At 34.0% G+C, this 14,698-nt stretch overlaps 1 protein-coding gene across 1 annotated transcript; it reads right to left on the bottom strand.

Moving 5' to 3' along the window:
- Positions 1–1,769: 1,769 nt before the first annotated feature.
- Positions 1,770–13,421, bottom strand: LOC109166068 (toll/interleukin-1 receptor-like protein). Its single transcript, XM_019314958.1, has 3 exons — positions 13,162–13,421; positions 3,898–4,200; positions 1,770–2,194 (listed from the first exon to the last, which is right to left on the bottom strand). Exons 1-3 carry the CDS (start codon positions 13,347–13,349, stop codon positions 1,795–1,797), a joined length of 891 nt encoding a protein of 296 aa, XP_019170503.1. The 5' UTR covers positions 13,350–13,421; the 3' UTR covers positions 1,770–1,794.
- Between the last annotated feature and the right edge of the window lie 1,277 nt (positions 13,422–14,698).

The following is a 14,698-nucleotide window of genomic DNA, read 5'->3' as shown; positions in this document are numbered from 1 at the left end:
ATCTAAAGCTTCCAATGAGGTCAAATTTTCAATAACTTCCAAGGAGCACAAATTTGCAACTGAAGGTGGAAAAAACCAACACCATCACGACTTCTTCTTGAACAAAAAAGAGGCGATTTTGATTTTGATTTTGATAGTACAGAACTCTTGTACGTACACCTCGAGCTCTAGTTTCTTTAAATTTCTCAAACATCCCAAAGAAAATGGTAAATATGAGAAGGTAGTTTGACGAGCAAGTAAATCTCTTAGTTGCTCTAATTTTCCCAAGTTAATTGGAAGCTCCCTCAGATTTTCACAATAATCTAAATCTAAAACTTCAAGTGATTTTAACTTGCAAATGCTACTTGGAATTGAAGAACCTTGAGTTTTTTGTAACTAGAGAAATTTAACTCAACAAGTCTCTCCAAACTTCCAATTGATGGGTGTACCTTGACCAAATTTGAATACCACTTAAAGGATACTTTTTGAAGAGTATGTGCCCCAGTGAAGTTTGGTGTTTTCTCAAGTTGTTCACAATAATCAAGCTTTAAAATCCTCAAGCATCTAAAATGCTGTTGAAAAAAACAAAAGTAGAAAAATGTTTAATTAATTTCTATTTTCCTAGTCAATGTTCTTAATTAAGAAATATGCAATGTTGAAAGAGACATTAGACATACTAACCTGCATATTGCATTGCAATTCTTTGATATTGCTACCTTCCATGTCTAACTCAACAAGTTTCTCAAAGCGAAAATTAGATGGTATGCAACTCAAATGGCAATTGTGAATCTAAAATTCCTAAGCTCATTGGATAAATATTTAAAAGATCCGCTGAGACACATACCATCCAATAAGTATTCGTAACTTTACCATCCTTTTGAATACTTGAGTACTCAAAGGCACATTCTTTAACGTGTTAGAATTTACAATCATTCCTTCAATTGCTTCTGTGCCCTATTAAAAAAAAAACATTTATATAGCAATATTTTATATTTTAGATATTTTGAAATCTCTGATTTTCATAAAGTTAAATATAGAAAGCAAATGAATTAACTAGAATAACTCAAATACAAAGGAAATGTTTTACCTTATTCCCATGAAGAACATCAAAGACATCATTTGGGTCAATCAATCTACTTTGTTTGCCAGGTTCTCGAGGAGATTCCTTTTGAACAATTTTTCTTCCCATATCTCGTACTAAATCATGCATCTGAAGCCTTTTAAACTTTCCACCTCCATTTGTTACGTTGTCAACAAGCATCTTTCAATCAAAATTCTTATTCCAGTTTTAGCATAAAAACCACAAGCTTCCAATATCATAGAAGTGTCATTTTTGTTATGCCCAATAAAAAACAAGCAATATCGAGAAAGATATTTCGAGTATCATCATCAAGTGAATCATAACTTATTTTAAGAATTTGTTTGAACATCATCATGAGGTATCCCTCTTAATTTATTCTCAGCATCATCACTCCATTCTTGCACTAAATTGCCATGCAAATGAGAACATATAATTGTAAGTACGTGCTAGTGGAAGTCCACATGTATATAACTTGCTATCCTTTTGGATAATTCAATATACTCCTCAAATGGTATAGAAACACCAAAAGCATGCAAACTCAAGAGTTGCAAAGATTCATCAGGGCTTAATATTTTGACCATGTATTTCTCTTGCGCTTCAAGCTCGCTCAACAAATGAACATCTCTAGTTCTAATTATAATTATGCTGCCTAAACCAAACCAATTTCGTTGTCTTGCTAATGATTCTAGTTGACTAGTGTGGTCTATGTCATCAAGGATAATTAGAACGCTTTTTCATCTCAGTCTTTCTTTGATCAAATTTATTCCTTCATCAACATTATCTATTTTAAGTTTCTCTGTATTGAGTGTTTTACAAAGAAGTTTCTCTTGCAAACAAACTATACCATTGTGCCCTTCCAAAACTTGTGTTCTAATGTTTGCAATAAAGCAGCAACCTTCAAATTTTTGAAAACTCAAGTTGTAAATGGCTTTAGCAAGGGTTGTTTTTCCCACACCACCCATGCCAAAAATTCCAAACATCTTGATATCATCATGTCTTTGAGTTTGCAATAAATGAAGTATATCTCTGACACGAGATTCAATTCCAACAGGATACTTTGCAACATTCATGTAGGTACGATTCACTTCCCGAAGTACCTCTTTAGTAATGTTTTTGATAAACTTTGATTCATACCTATCACATTTTTCCAATGAATGTCAATCTAAATCATTAAAGAAAAGATAGGGGGAAAACATAAAAGTAAAAAATTAAATAGAGCACACGTTACAGAACACGAAATATGTATATTTAGTCTCTCATGATTCCATTGTCTGAGGTAAACAACTCCTATAATATTTTTATCAACGGATAAAATCAATCCATAATTATAATTTCTAAAAGGAATTAATATTTATGACAAATAAATTGAAATGCGCAGTGCAGATTCTTCTTGTTTTACCAAAAATATTAATCCATCCGTAATAGATGCTAGAACGAAATTATTAATTAGCAAAACTAACATTATTAATATTAGGCAGAAGTGTCAAATAGGCCCATCTACTACTACCTCAATTTTCATCACGAACTAAATTAAAGTCTAATTAACCACACTTATAAGCTAAATTTGTTCGATTAACTTTTTTAACAGGTTGCTAATAGGTTACCTATTTAATTATTAAAAAAAAAGAAAAAAAAAAGAATATCAGGTTACCCTTCCACAAACGGCAAATTATGCCCTGGAAACGTGTTCACCGAGAATGGTAACACAAGGCCAAACGACGTCGTTTTTAGGCAAAAAAAAATAAAAATTCGCGGATGTGGAGTTAACGGCGCGCGTTAATCAAATTATGAATTTTCTGTTATGAGATTATGAATTTTCAGAAAATTCATAATCTCATAACAGAAAATTCATAATCTCATGGTTCCAAAGTGAATGTGTAGGCATGGTTCCAAAGTGAATGTGCAGGCATGGATTCATAATTTATGAATGTCCGTGATTTCGGACGGGAATGTGTAGGCATGGTTTCAAAGTGAATGTGCAGGCATGAATTCATAATTTATGAATGTCCGAAATCATTGTTCACCTCAAATTAAAGTGAAACCGCAAAATGTGAAAATGCGGTGAAAATGAAGAAGAAAAATCACGCAATTAATTAAAAAAAAAAAAAAAAAAGAAGAAGAAGAAGAAGAAGAAGAAGATAACAGTGTACTAACACCGTTGGCACGGTGAACACGGTTCCATGGCATAACGCTCCTCCACAAACAGGGCTGTCCTCGCCGGCTGTTAAGTTTTGGACCAACTTGCGGCCTCCCGGCCATGAAATTGGAGTGGATCAATAATAAATTAAAGAGGCCGCGGGTGACAATGAATAGATCTTCAATTCTTACCGTCGTCGCGTAAACATTCCACAATAGTAAAGAAGATGAAATTGATTTCAAGGGTCCATTTCAACTGGCATCCTTTTCTCTCTGTATCTGACTTCCATTTATCTATCAAATGACAAGCTGACATGCCGTTTAGCTCATCAAAACCCTCCGCTGCTATGCATTTGAAACCTATACATATACAAAAAATATAAGGGCAGCCATCGACTGTCCTCGCCGGACAGCCGGTGGCTGATATATATATATATATATATATATATATATATATATATATATATATATATATATATATATAATTTTTTTTTAATTTTTTAATTTTTTTTAATAATTAAATAGGCAACTTGTTAGTAAATTGTAAAAAAAAGTTAATTGAACAAATTGGGCACTATGCAGTAGTAGATGAGTCAATTTGACACTTCTCCCTTAATATTGTTGGCAATATGAGTTAGTGAGCCAAATTGTGACATGTATATCATACAATCACCAAAAAAAAAAAAAAAAGAAAGAATTACCCATTTGTCATGGTTTGCAAATCCCATCCTGACAACTCCGCAACAGTAGTGAGTGCAACTTTCCACTCATCAACTTTTTGATCATCAAATCGTTGCCGATGTTGAGCCAATGCCTTACCAAATTCGCCTGTTTGTTTACGAACCTCTGAAGGATCAACGTTGTAGAATATAGGCAGAACCATATGTTGTAAATTTTTCTTACAGTCTAAAATCTTCACCAGTTCAACAAGACACCATTTGGATTGGGCATAAGTTTTGAAAAATACGATGATGGATATCTTGGACCCCTCGATGGCCTTCAATATCTCAGCAGAGATGTTCTTGTTGGAAATCCGTTGGTGAAAACAAATAATAATCTAATAAAATAAGATTATTATTTTTCTGGAAAAAAATAGGGAAGGAAAGATGAAGAATTTGGCTAGTGTTTGGTGTTAATTGGGATTTTAGCAAGAGTCAAGTGATCACTCTTTCCTTAAAACCTTATTTGCCACCTCCCAAAAGTGCTAGGGACTTTGTGGCCTAGACTTCCCAGGATAAAACTTGCTGGATTCAATGTTTGAGCACCCAAACAAGGAATCCGGCGAACAAAGCAAGGTGATGAACACGGTACGCTTAAGAAAAGTAGTAGAAAGCAGAATTTTGAGGCTTGAAAACTCAAATGTGTCTACTTTGAGAATTAATATCTCATTCACCCATTATCCGTTTTGAGCGTACAATATATCATTCTCTTCGTCTCACTACAAAGAACCCGAATCCACTTTGACCCGACCCAAATCGGAAGTGGACCCCACTGATAATTATACCACAAAATAACCACTTAATGTGCCATTTTATGCCAATTTAAGCTATTTTTTCCAATAGTTCTCACCTTTTCGGATTTCTCCATCGTCCCGAAAGGTTTAATTCCAACGTAAATCTTCATAGAGATGATCAGTAAAAGATTTTCGTATCTCTCCTCTAAAACTCAAGAAAACATCATACATCCAAGCAGTAGTAGATGAAGATGGAGAAGAAGCCATATTTGAAATTGAGAACACTATCTTCAGTCTTGATTTGCTAGCTAGCTAGCTAGTTTCTAAAGATTTAAAGAGCTTGGAAAACGCGTGCGTACACAGATGATAACGTAATGGAAAATTCCTTCCGGCTACTGCGAAACTCAATGGAAATTTCTTAGAAAATCCAACATAAGATTGCTATATGTGCACTACAATATATTTGATTGACTTGGTCTTCTTAATAATTTCCCACTAATAATTTTACGTAACAATTGACCATCCCACTGTGAAGTAGTGGATAGTACTAAAAGAATTTCAACCACAAATCAAAAAACATAATAAGACTCAATTCAGATTATACTCTTGATTTATGTCCATTTTTTCTTGTTATTATTATTTATTTTATACATTATGCTATAAGAGTTGTATTATATAATTTTTTAGATAAAAAATTCTTACTGTTATAACTTTTGTTATTTTTTACCATTATTATTAGCATGCATATACAATATTTTTTCTTGTATAGTCTTCAATGGTAATAATGTGTGTAGACATTAGGGAAAATTGTAAAAAATACTCCTCTATAATATGTCAATTATCAATGTCATCCTTGAATTATGAGTTGTGTAAATGTTGCCCCTCAATTATCAAAACGGTGCACATATAGCCCCTCCCGTAACGGACATGTGGTTCCTCGTTAGTGTACGACACCGTTAAGTCGGAGTAAATATGTAATTTAGTTATTTTTTTCCTCCCTCGATTCGAAGTACCAGCGATGGACAGCAGTGGGGAACCACATGTCTGTTACGGGAGGGGCTATATGTACACCATTTTAATAATTGATGGACAACATTTACACCACTCATAATTCAGTGGTGACATTGATAATTGGCATATTATAGAGGGACACTTTTTACAATTTTCCCTAGACATTATTATTCACTTATTCAGAAAACATTTTTCTTTTTAATGTTTGGCTGCACAGTACAAAATTGTCTAAAAGAAAATTTATATTATTATTAATGTTATGTAATATGTAATAATAAAATAAAATTAGAATAAAAATAATATAATAATTAATCAAAACAAAACTATATACCGCTGATGAGATCCAACCATGTTTACAACTTGTGGCCGCCAAGCCATAGCTCATAGCTCTGATACCATGTTGATAAACATGAAGAGCTAAAGAGAAGAAGGTTTCTGATTGATAGTGTTTTCTGTACACAATACAACACACCTCTACTGGTATATGAGGGAAGCAGAGAAGAAAACTAGAGGGAAAAACTGTTAGGGAGGTTGTTGAAAGTTAGTTACAACACAGTTAAACTATACTACTCCTTGAACCTTTGACTTCTTGATTTTGACTCATATCATCTAACAAAACTCTCCAATCCTGGAAGATCAACCAAACTTTTGTAATTGGGAACATACAACTCTTTCAGTATTTTCATGTTTGGTATATATAGCTGTTATTTTTTCCAATGACACACAAACAAGGAAAGTTCTGGAGTGCTTTTGATTATGCTGATCAAAAGCCCGGTTAATGATATGAAAGGATGTACGCCTCAAAGGATTTGGAATACAACAATATACAGAATCTCCCTCTACTAGAAACGAAATCTAAACAGCATTACCTTCACAATGTGCCTACATCATAGCCGAACAAAAATACTTGAGGAAAAACGTAACTCACAAATACAACATGTTTTCCATCATCCAATTGACTCCATCTCCAGCCAAATGGTATAAAAACAACTCATATATAATTGCTTTGATAAGTTAAATTGTACCTATCCACACAAACAAAGCAAATAAAGGTTCTTTTGAACAAGGTTAAATATATATGAGCTGAGATAAAATAAGATCAAATACGAACTTGAAGTCATCTTTTAAATCATTTAGTGGCACTTTAATCAAAATAAATAAACTATATATTAAAATGTGACAATCCAAATACTACAGTGTGTTCAATTTATTCATAAATTAAAATTAATATTAAATATTAAAATGTTATTAAATAAACAACTAACAAATTAAAAGATGTAGTCCGATATGATATAAGTTAAAGTGGTGTCAAGTGTGAAGGATATACATACTTACAATAATCCTTTTTGCAGCAAAAGCTGAAGTTGAAGGCGGATGCTACTCTAACTATCCTTATTATGGTTGATGAAATTATATATAGGAAGGAATGCATCCCCTTGTGGATGGAAAGAAATGCACTTCCCCTTCTATGTTTCTATGTATTTCAGCTACACAAATTATCTTCTGCAAAAGATGGACTTCTAAATACAACTCCAATACTTCTCCCATCATTGTTGGAACCTCAAAATCAACAATACCAATGGTTTTATGAATGTTAAGCCGAATGGTTTTGGGGGGTTCTTTTAGAATCCAAACACCACTGCTTTTACTTCTCACACTCAAACCAATTATATTATGACCATGATCAGCATAATCAATTTCATTGGGATCAATCACATTGTCCATGATATCAAAGAATGCATTCGTTAAAGGAAAACAGCAGGATATCCCCCCAACGCGCTCTTTAACAACGATCTCGACACTATCACCTTTAGAACGCGCCTACATTATGGAAAAACAATATAACAATTAATAATACCATAAGTCCATAACTATTACCATCTATTCTAATATAATATCATAGATGAAGTGAACACACACACACACACACACACACACACACACACACACACACATATATATATATATATATATATATATATATATATATATATATAACCTTGAACCACTTTTCAATTGAAGGAATCCTCAAACCACTGCAATATTCTATCCCAAGACTACGTAAGGATTCAAGACTCTCCAAGCCTGAAAGCTCAACCAAACTTTTGGAGTTCTGAATATTTAGCATTTTGAGTCTTTTCAAGTTGGATAGATCTACTATCTTTTCTAATGAGACACAATTCATTGCAGAGAGTATCACCAAATTAGGAGGAAGTTGCGGAAGTGATCTAAGATTCTGCCAATCATCCAAGAAGAGATACTTCAAATTGGAATATTGATGACAAAGGCTTAATGGTAAACTTTGAAGATAATATCTTCCCATTAAATCTATTTCTTTCAACGAGGAGGACAAACTCCTAGGAGCAATTGGAACATCTTCTTCATGCAAATAGTTGCCAGGAATAGTCAAAGCATTGCAATTCGTTATGTCAAGCTTTACTAAGGACGAAAGACTCTCCATGTTTGGAAGCTCAACCAAACTTTCACAGTTTTGAAGACACAACTGTTCAAGTCTCTTCGAGTTTGATACAACTACTATTTTTTCCAACGAAACACAATTATTTGCAGAGAGTCTCTCCAAACTAGGAGGAAGTTCTTCAAGTACTCTAAGATTTTGCAAATTGTCCAAGGTGAGGCATTTCACGTTTGAAAGATGACAAAGGCCGAAGGGTAAGCTTTGAATATAACTTTCTTCCTGATAAAGCTAAATATACCAATGAGTTTAAATTCTCAATAACTTCCAAGGAGCACAAATTTGTAACGGAAGGTGGAAAAGAACCAACACCACCATCACGACTTCTTCTGAACAAAAAAAGAGGATATTAAATGTCATGAAGTTGAGATTTTGATTTTGATAGTACACAACTACTCTTGTACTGCTGCAGAAACAGTGTCTTTAGATTTCTCAAACATCCCAAAGAAAAAGGTATATGTGAGATGGCAGTTCCACCAGCAAGTAAATATCTTAGTTACTCTAATTTTTCCAAGTCAATTGGAAGCTCCGCCAGTTTTTCGCATTCAATTAAACTTAAAACTTCAAGTGATTTTAACTTGCAAATGTTACTTGGAAGAACCTTGAGTTTCCTGCACCCTTGGAAATCTAACTAAGCAAGTCTCTCCAAACATCCAATTGAAGGGTGTACCTTGACCAAATTTGAACAACTCTCAAAAGATACTTTTTGAAGAGTATGTGCCCCAGTGAAATTTGATGTTTTCTCATGTTGTTGACAATAATCAAGCTTTAAGATCTTCAAGCATCTAAAATGCTGTTGAAAAAAACAAAAGTAGAAAAATGTTTAATCAATTTGTTGAGATTAACAAGAACAAGAAAAATAATAATGGCAGAAAAGATAAACAAGGCAAGATTTACGTGGTTAAGCAATGTGCCTACATCCACGAGAGTGAAACAATACTCTTATTCATAATGATGGTCATAGTGGTGACACAACCCATTAGGGATACAACCAATATATTTATAGGCATCTAATCCCTGTACAATGGGTCTACCCGTTTCACTCCTACTCCTAGTATGAGACAAACACATATTCCTAATCCATATATGAGACAAACTTAACAATCTCCACCTTGGCGAATATGCTCTTTAGGAGAAAAGATAACTCAACAAATCTCCACCTTGACGAATATGCTATTTAGGAGAAAAACTTATCTCACCATCACATATATGCCCTTTAGGAGAAAAGACTATCTCCACCTTGGCGAATATGTCCTTTAGGAGAAAAAGATAACTCAGCAAATATCTACCTTAGCAAATATATCCCTTAGGAGAAAAGACTTATCTCACCATCTCCACATTCACAATTATGCCCCTTAGGAGAAAAAGACTTATCTCACATATACCCATGGGTAGGAACAACCAAGCTTATCTCAACTAGCCAGCCACATGCATACGCAGCATCAAACTTTACCCAGTGCATGTACACGAACCGCTTCGTCCCAAGCCATTCGCCCTCAGCCGTCGACTTGTACCAGTCGCGACTCATGCTAACTGCCGCGTTCAGCTGACCTCCTGCATTTGGCCCATACCAGGTCCATATCCCCTCTTGGTATCCATGCTGCCCCTAACACAACAGCGCCCCTGCAAAGTCACACTAAACCCATGTGCATGCCTTGCCCAATGCTCCACTAACCAGTAATTGCCACTAGCTAGCGACACGCACAACGCAGCATCAAACGTTCCCAGTGCATGTTCACGAATCGCTTCATCCTAAAGCGTCCGTCGATACCAGCCTTGACTCATAACAAGCCCGACCCATACCAGTGCCTTACCAGTTCATACCGAGCCAATATCGACCCATACCAACCGTAACTCGTGCCAAGCCCCGATCCATACCGATACCAAGCCTATATTGGCCCTAACCAGTACCATATCAGCACATACCGAGCCCATATAAGCCCATACCGATACCAAGTCCACGACCCCTCCTGGTATCCGCGCTGCCCAACACTACAGCGCCCCTCACCACCTTCTCATCTAGCAGCTAAAAACACCCAACAAGTTCAAACAATGTTTGACCTTGTTACTAGTAACTGCTAGAACACCACCTTCACTATAATAAGAGTCATCAGCTTGTACCACGTCCGTAGCTTCCTGCATCTTCAACTCCTTCCAATCAACATCTTCCAGATTAGTTGGCTTTTCCGCCTTCAAGGTTTTCAGAAGGCCTTGATATGCCAACAAATCCTTTACCCTAGACCGCCATAATCCAAAATTCCCTATACCATCAAACTTTGATACCTCGAATTTTATACTTGAACTAGCCATCTCAACTATATTCTGATACCAATTTGTTGAGATTAACCAGAACAAGAAAAACAAATAACAATGGCAGAAAAGGGTAAAGAAAAGCAAGATTTACGTGGTTCGGAAATGTGCCTACATCCACGGGAGTGAAACAATACTCTTATTCATAATGATGGTGATAGTGGTGACACAACCCATTAGATATACAACCAATATATTTATAGGCATCTAATCCATGTACAATGGGTCTACCCGTTTCACTCCTACTCCTAGTATGAGACAAACACATATTCCTAATCCATATATGAGACAAACTCAACACAATTTCTATTTTTCTAGTCAAAGTTCTTAATTAAGAAATATGAAATATTGAAAGAAACATTAGACATACTAACCTGCATATTGCATTGGAATTCTTTGATATTGCTGCCTTCCATGTCTAACTCAACAAGTTTCTCACAGTGAAAATTAGATGGTATGCAACCCAAATGACAATTGTGTAATCTAAAATACCTAAGCTCATGGGATAAATATTTAATAAATGATCCACTGAGACACATACCATCCAATACGAGTATTCGTAACATTACCATCCTTTTCAATACTCGAGTATTCAAAGGAACATTCTTTAACATGTTAGAATTTACAATCATCCCTTCAATTGCTTCTGTACCCTATAAAAAAAAATTATATAGCAATATTTTAGATCTTAGATATTTTGAAATCTTTGATTTTAATAAAGTTAAGTATAGAACGAAAAAGAATTAACTAGAATAGCTCAAATACAAAGGATTTATATGTTTTTACCTTGTTCCCTTGAACGACATCAAAGACATCATTTGGGTTAATCAACCTACTTCGTTTGCCAGGCTCTCGTGGAGATTCCTTTTGAACAATTTCTCTTCCCATATCTCGTACTCAATCATGCATCTCAAGCATTTCAAACTTTCCATCTCCATTTGTTGTCAACAAGCATCTTTCAATCAAAATTCTTATTCCACTTTTAGCATAAAAATCACAAGCTTCCAATATCATAGAAGTGTAATTTTTGTTATGCCCAATAAAAAAAACAAGCAATATCAAGAAAGATATTCCGAGTATCATCATCAAGTGAATCATAACTTATTTTAAGAATTTTATGAACATCATCATGAGGTATCCCTCTTAATTTCTCAGCATCATCACTCCATTCTTGCACTGATTTGCCACACAAATGAGAACCTATAATTGTAAGTGCTAGTGGAAGTCCATCAGTATAACTTGCTATCCTTTGGGATAGTTCAATATACTCCTCTAATGGTATGGGAACACCAAATGCATGCCAACTCAAGAGTTGCAAGGATTCATCATGGCTTAACGTTTTGACCGCATATTTCTCTTGTGCTCCAAGCTCACTCAACAAATGAACATCTCTAGTTGTAATTATAATTTTGCTGCCTAAACCAAACCAATTTCGTTGTCCTACTAATGATTCTAGTGGACCAGTATGGTCTATGTCATCAAGGATGATTAGAACCCTTTTTGATCGCAGTCTTTCTTTGATCAAATTTATTCATTCATCAACATTATCTATTTTAAGTTTCTTTCTGTTGAGAATTTTGCAAAGAAGTTTCTCTTGTAAACGAACTAAACCATGATGCTCTTCAGAAACTTGTGACCTAATGTTTGCAATAAAGCAACAACCTTCAAACTTTTGAAAACTCAAGTTGTAAATGGATTTAGCAAGGGTTGTTTTTCCCATGCCACCCATGCCAAAAATTCCAAACATCTTGATATCATCATGTCTTTCAGTTTGCAATAAATGAATTATATCTCTGACACGAGATTCAATTCCAACAGGATACTTTGCTAGATTCATGTATGTATGATTCACTTCACGCAGTACCTCTTCAGTAATTTTTTTGATGAACTTTGATTCATACCTATCACATTTTTTCAAAGAATGTCAATTTAAATCATTAAAGAAAATATAGGCCGAAAACGAAAAACTAAGGTTGTGTTTGGTTTAAACATGAAAGTCGGAATTGAATTTCCTTATGATTTTGATTCTCATTCTTCGTGTGCAAACCATGAAAAACACACACCCTAAATATGTATATTTAGTCGCTCAAGATTCCATTCCTTGAGGTAAACACCTCTTAAAAATATTTTTATAAACGGATATAATAATCAATCCGTAATTATAATTTCTAAAAGGAATCAATATTTATGACAAATAAATTGAAATGCACGGGGCAGATTCTTCTTGTTTTACCAAAAATATTAATCCATCCTTAAAGATGCATGTATACATGCTAGAACGCAATTTTTAATTAGCAAAACTAACATAATTAGCAAAACTAACATAATTGACAATCTGAGTCAGTGAGCCAAATTGTTACAAATATATCATAGTATCACACAAAAAAATATAACAAAATTGAAAAGAGGATTTACCCGTTTGTCATGGTTTGCAAATTCCATCCAGACAAATCAGCAACAGTAGTGAGTGCAACTTTCCACTCATTAATTTTTTGATCATCGAATCGTTGTCGATGTTGAGTCAATGCCTTACCAAATTTGCCTGTTTGTTTACGAACCTCTGAAGGATCAATGTTGTAGAATATAGGTAGAACCCTCTGTTGAAATTTTTTCTTACAGTCTAGAATTTTCACGAGCTCATCAAGGCACCATCTTGAATGGGCATAAGTTTTGGAAAATACTATGATGGATATCTTGGACCCCTCGAGGGCCTTCAAAAGCTCATCAGAGATGTTCCCACCTTTTCGGATTTCTTCATCATCTCGAAAGGTGTTAACTTCAGCCTGACGCAAATCTTCAAAAAGATGATCAGTAAAAGATTTCCGTGTCTCTCCTTTAAAACTCAAGAAAACATCATACAACCAAGCAGTAGTAGATGAAGATGAAGAAGAAGAAGAAGAAGCCATATTTGAAATTGAGAAGACTATTTTCTATCTTGATTTGCTAGTTTATAAAGATTTAAAGAGCTTGATAAATGCGTGTGTAGACATTTTCTTCCGGCCACTGCCAAACTCAATGGAAATTTCTTAGACAATCCAACGTAAGATTGCTATATGTACACTTCGATATTTGTTTTTTGAATGCTACTAACTCTATTACATTAGAGAGATCACTACATGCCATCAGAGCACAAGGTCCTTGGCGCACTTGGCGCACTCCCATATAATTGATTGACTTGAATTGGTATTCTTAATAATTTCCAAGTGAATAATTCTATGTAATGGGACAATCCACATAATATGTAATGATATTGTATCCTTTTCCAAGACCCACCGATACTTTAAAATTTAAATATAAATTTCATTTAAAAGAATTTCAACCACAAATCAATTAATAAACTGTAATGATGAAGAAGGTTGTTAGACCTTTCCGCACAACAATCCAATTGAACAGACAAGAATGTCATATGTACAATATAATTTGAACCCATACTAATATGCATTATTTTTATTTTATGTGAGATGGTACTTTATTTAACAATGTCGTAAAAATTGCTTGAAGCCAATCAGCAGGCTTTTGATGGGCACCTAAGCCAGTAAAGCCACCCAATACTATAGAGTATAGACCAAGGTCCAACTTGTAAGGTAAACATAACCACTAACCTAACATAAGATATATTTTTAATATATTAAACATTTATTTTTAAATATATATTTTTATGGTATAATTTAAATAATGAACTTTTCGTATACAAATAGTCTATCTTTAGTATATTAGGGGGTGTATTCAATCATGACTTTTGTAGAGTTTTAAAAACTTTTAAAATGATAGATTTTAATAAACTTTGATTGCCTTTCATAGAGTTGTTTAAAACTTTTTAAAACTTTATAAGACTCTATAAAAGTCTATATAAAAAACATTCATAGACTTTTATCAACTTTTTATTTTAAAATGTCTACAAAAGTCATTGAAATTCTAAATTGAATACATCCTTACAAACTTTCAATGATTTTTATTCTTATCATTTATAATTTTCTTACAAAATATTTATAATATATCATAAAATTCTTCTTATTATAAAGAACACTATATATGAAAAATCCTCTATGATAAACAATACAATGACTAACGTAACATTATCTCCTCCCCTAACCACTTTCCAGACAACAAATTTCAGTCAAAATGAGGAAAATTCTAGCCAACCTTCAGGCACAACAATTTAAGTAATAAGAGACTATCCTGATACATAGTTTAACTAGTCAATTAACTCAAAAATAAGTTGAGAACCTTTATTTTACTTAACATGGTACATAGA

The sequence above is a fragment of the Ipomoea nil genome, unplaced genomic scaffold, assembly GCF_001879475.1.
Source record: "Ipomoea nil cultivar Tokyo-kokei standard unplaced genomic scaffold, Asagao_1.1 scaffold3087, whole genome shotgun sequence".
NCBI lineage: Eukaryota > Viridiplantae > Streptophyta > Magnoliopsida > Solanales > Convolvulaceae > Ipomoea > Ipomoea nil.
Note: the sequence above shows the minus strand (reverse complement) of the source record. Positions and strands in the feature narration are given on the sequence as shown.